Below are 5000 nucleotides of genomic sequence, written 5' to 3' on the forward strand. Positions count from 1 at the left end.
ACTGATCTTGTCAGCGGAGGAGCAGGAAGGCGGAGGAGAGGGATGGAGGGAGGGACGGAGGGGGAGGAGAGGGGGAGGGGAGGCGGGAGAGTCACGACGTTCCAGCACGTGCCATAGTCAGCCCCCAGCCAATTAGAACACAGCTCACTCTCCTTCCAGGCTGCAGTGGGGTGAAGGGGGGGGGGGTATCCTGGCACGTGCGAGGGGAGGAGCAGGGGGGAGGTAAAGAGAGAGAGGGAGAAAAATGAAAGAGAAAGGGGGGGAGGTATGGAGAGGGAGGAATATCCTCTTTTGCTAACTCAAATTCCTTCTTTCCCTGTCATCTAACCGTCAATCTCTTCTGAGGCCTCTCCCTTCCTCTTTTCAGCTCCCTCTCCTCTTTCTGTCACCTAATTAGCTGGTGCCATCCGCCTCGTTGTGACTCAGTGTGTGTGTGTGTGTGTGTGTGTGTGTGTGTGTGTGTGTGTGTATGTGTGTGTGTGTGTGTGTGAGTGTGTGTGCCAGCCAGCAGTTGGTTCCTGGAACAGTAATCCAATCACACAAGCTTATCAAAGTCTGCCACACAGACCATTGGGTTTCAGATCAGTTCTGGTTTCTAGACTACACACACACACACACACACACACACACACACACACACACACACACACACACACACACACACACACACACACACACACACACACACACACATACACACACACACACACACACACACACACACACACTGTGACATCATGGTGTGCCAAGCTATTTTTAGCACTTCAGAGTATGAGAGGTGTGTGTGACCCTGTCTGAAATAGCTTTCTTATCCAACTGTCAATAAAACAACGCCACACAATTTCCTGGAACACACACCTCCAGACTCCCACACCCACACACTGCGAGCAAACAAAAGCGTATAAATTCCACACTGCTGACACATTATGAGAGTGAAAATACTCATGTTTGCTTTCCTCTTGAATTTTCCAGCACATGGTTCATCAGTTGTAAAATGAGTTATGAGGGTCATGTAAATATGTGTGTGCATGTGTGTGCGTGCGTGAGAGTGTGTGTGTGTGTGTGTATGAGTGTGCGCGCGCGTGTGTGTATGTGTGAGTGTGCGTGTGAGCACATGCACGTGTGTGTCCGAAAAGAAAGAAAAAAAAAGATAATGAGTGAATCATTCGTCTCTCCCCTCCTCCACCAAACCCTCCTTATTGAAAAGGTCAGAAGTAAGACAGAAGAAGAAAATTAGGTGAATTCTCTCCGTGCCATATTGTGTTACAATAGTGATGGAGGCAGGGGGGGGGGTTGGAGGTTGGGGGTTTTGGGGGGGGGGGGGGCGGTGTACCTACCATCTGAGTCGATGCTGTTGAGGGCCGTAGGGGGGATGATGGAGACTTTACACTGCCCTAAGGGACATTTCCGCGGGTACAGGTCCATACAGGCCGTGTGCACCTGACAGGAACAATAACAAATCATTTTCGCATTTACATTTTTGCCATTTAGCAGACGCCTCATTCCAAAGCGACTCAATACATTCAATACAATCAATACATTTGACTAAGGAAGTGAATCATCAATTCACCAGTTCTAGCAGGAAGGGTAATCTAGCTCAGGCCAGGGGCCACAGGGAGTCGTCATGAAAAAGTTTCTCTTTCTTTTTTTTATAGACACTGGAGAGACAGTACAAGGGGGGCACTGAAGAGACAGTACAAGGGGGGCAGTAGAAGTCTTAGGAGGCATAATATAGGGGAAAAGCAGGTGTCTCAGGAGACGCAGTGCTGGGGGGCGTTAATGTCTCAGGAGGAGCAGCTAATCGCCCTGTGTTACCTCTTACTCTGACACCAGCTAGTGCTCTCTGCTGCAACAGCTTGGTCTGTTGCATTTCATTGTCTTTCTTGTGTTTCTTTTGTTTGGTCTGTTCGAATTCCCCCCAGATATACTATGTAGACAGCACATGAAAAAGCGCTAATGTCAAATGTCTCTATGAGGTGGGGTCCCGGCGGTGGGCGGGGGTCCCGGGGTGTGTCCTCACCATGGCCTTGCACCACAGGCAGCGCCAGTCCTGGAGGCGCAGCACGCTGCCGCACGTCTTGTCGCACACCGCACACTTGGCACTGACGGGCAGGTTGCCCTCCAACCACTGGTGTGGCATCGCAATCTACAGGAGGCACGTGCACACACACACACACACACACACACACACACACGCACGGGTAAGCATAGAGAGTACAAAGATACACCTATTCATTCTCTCACCCTCTCTCTCTTCCTTTCTCTCTCTCTCTCACACACACACGCACGTGCACACACACACACACACACACACACACACACACACACACGCACACGCACACCCACACCCAGACACCCACACACACACACACACACGCACACACACACACACGCACGCATGCACGCACGCACACGCACTCAGACTTACCCCATCCTCATCCTCAATAATGTCTTTCCCTATGGAGGCCAGCGTGGTCCATTTGCAGTTGTTAGTGGCTCGGACGGCACACCGTTTATGGGCTTTGAATTTGCACACTGGAAAAAACACAAACAACAACAACAGCCCTGTTAGTCTGGCACGGAACGACCGCACGACTGCATTATCATATTACAACGACAGAGAGAGAGAGAGAGGGGGGATGCCGAGAATGTAAAGCATTCAGCTGGAAAAAACACAAGAGGCTCAATGGATTAACCAGAGCTGTTCGGTTAAGAACAATCCACATAGATGTTAGCCCAGAACACAGACGGTGGAATGTTTTTTCCGACACAGTAAACACTTTTCAAGAGACCCTTTCTAACGGGTATGTGCGTGTGTGTGTGTGTGTCGGCGGGGGGGGGGGGGGTGATATGGTTGAACAATGCAAACAATGAAAAAGTTGTGCAACGGTGTGAATGATTGAGCGCTGCGTTTCCGATACGTGACGACCCGACGAGTTCAGAGACTCTGCTCTGTGTGCGTGCGTGTGTCCCCCCCTCACTAAACGGCCAGTCGGGTAGGTGGAGTTAGCAGTAGTCAGTAGTCACCCTAAGCCTGCCCCAGCCTGCCCTTCTGGCTGTGTTGTTCAACAGAGAGAGGACTTAGCTCCAGTGGATATGGCCGATCCACTTAATTCTGCCCTCTAGCCTCCCGACCCTGAGCCCCCTGAGTGCTGAGCCCCACCCATCTGGCTCCATATGCTGTCACTGTCCAGCAGGATTACCCACACCGCTATGACCACACCCACAACAACAAACACACTGCTTAAAGCCACGGCATCCTCCAACTCATCCTCCCTGGAGCTGACATCCTCAGACTCATCCTCCCTGACGCTGACCTCCTCAGACTCATCCTCCCTGACGCTGTCCTCCTCAGACTCATCCTCCCTGACGCTGTCATCCTCAGACTGACATCCATCAGCAGAGAAAGACTCCACAAGGTTGAGGAGGGTGAGAGGAGCAAAATACCTGTAGGAATGCCCCATGCCTCCTCACTCTCCTCACTACGACCTGATAACCACACGCCTATAAAACACACAGACACCCACACACATATCCACACACACTCGCACGCACACGCTGCCTAGAACAACTAAAGACAGAACCTCTGCTTCTGGATACACGAGAGGAGATGCCACAGTTGATTTGGTGAGGAAGAGAAAGTGAGAAGCAGTGTCTTACCACACACACACACACGCACACACACACACACACACACACACACACCCACACATACACACACACACACACACACACACACGCACACAACACTAATCACACAGACTTTCAGTGCACTTATTGTAAGTGGTTCTGCACAAGAGAGAGATGTGAAATGACCAAAAAAATGTATAAATACTTTATATCTCTTTTACATCTCTCTTCGGTTTCTCCATTTTGGATGAGAGGGCACTTAGCAGAGTCATGATTAATGTCTGTGCTCTGGAAGTTTGCTTTTAGAGACACACACACACACACCCACATCCACACCCACACCCACACCCACCCACACCCACTCACACTCACACTCACACTCGCACACACACACTCACACCACACACACACCAAACCAACCATCATACAAACCCAATCTGACCCTAACCCTATCAACCCCCCTCTAATATCCACCTGAGGCCTATCAAGTTGTTCAATTAGCTCTAATATCCACCCACATGCCTCCCACAGCCTACATGTAACACTGCTGTTGAACATTATCAGAACGCTTCGGAACTCTGAGAGAAGATGATATTGTTTACAGCTTGCTAATGGCAAGGATGGGAACAGTACTGCTAAAGCAGACATGGAGAAATCACTTTATGTCTATTGCCAGTGTCTGTGTGTGTGTGTGTGTGTGTGTGTGTGTGTGTGTATGTGTGTGTGTGTGTGTGCTTGTGTGTGTATCAATCAATCCTTATTGATTGTCTGGTGCAGGAAATCGAAGTGAAATATAAGCAGCACTGATCGCTGTGAAGTTGTCTGTCTGTCTGTTCTCACCACTTAATAGACAGTGCTCTCTCTCTCTCTCTCTCTCTCTCTCTCTCTCTCTCTCTCTCTCTCTCTCTCTCTCTCTCTCTCTCTCTCTCGTTCAGGTCGATCTCTCCCCCCCCCCTCTCATCTCTTTCAGGACTTTCTCCTTCCCCTCTCTCTATCAGGTCAGCCAGGCCAATACCGGAACCAGGATCTCTCTCTCTCTTTCAGCAGAGCTCACTGTGCAAGATAATAAAAACGCACACGCACACACACACACACACACACACACGCATGCAAACCACACACACCACACCCACACCAATGTGATATGCAGATGGTGCTCATTAAGTTAGGATGGCTGGCTGACAATTCACATTACACCGACGGTAAGATGTAAAAATAGCCCCCTCCCCCCCCCCCCACCCCATCACAATGTTCCTTCTTTCGCAGCCGAGGTGTGGACACAGCTAAGCCTGATCCAAGGAACGCAGGCAGCCGCACCGTTCACAGTCAGCGATGTGGTTTTGGGTTTTTTCCACACAATGAAAAAACAT

The 5000-nt window shown here is 50.1% G+C and overlaps 1 protein-coding gene across 1 annotated transcript in view; it reads right to left on the minus strand.

Moving 5' to 3' along the window:
• The window catches only part of dgkh (diacylglycerol kinase, eta), a gene marked incomplete at both ends in the record, with an annotated part of 48033 nt that overhangs the window by 16473 nt on the left and 26560 nt on the right, over positions 1–5000 (minus strand). Inside the window, 3 exons of the mRNA XM_080535728.1 lie at positions 1338–1440; positions 2021–2146; positions 2429–2535. Of these exons, the coding sequence (XP_080391854.1) occupies positions 1338–1440; positions 2021–2146; positions 2429–2535 (336 nt within the window). The remainder of the gene's footprint in view (positions 1–1337; positions 1441–2020; positions 2147–2428; positions 2536–5000) is intronic.

The sequence above is a fragment of the Nansenia antarctica genome (genome assembly GCF_963989245.1).
Source record: "Nansenia antarctica genome assembly, chromosome: 7".
Classification (NCBI taxonomy): domain Eukaryota; kingdom Metazoa; phylum Chordata; class Actinopteri; order Argentiniformes; family Microstomatidae; genus Nansenia; species Nansenia antarctica.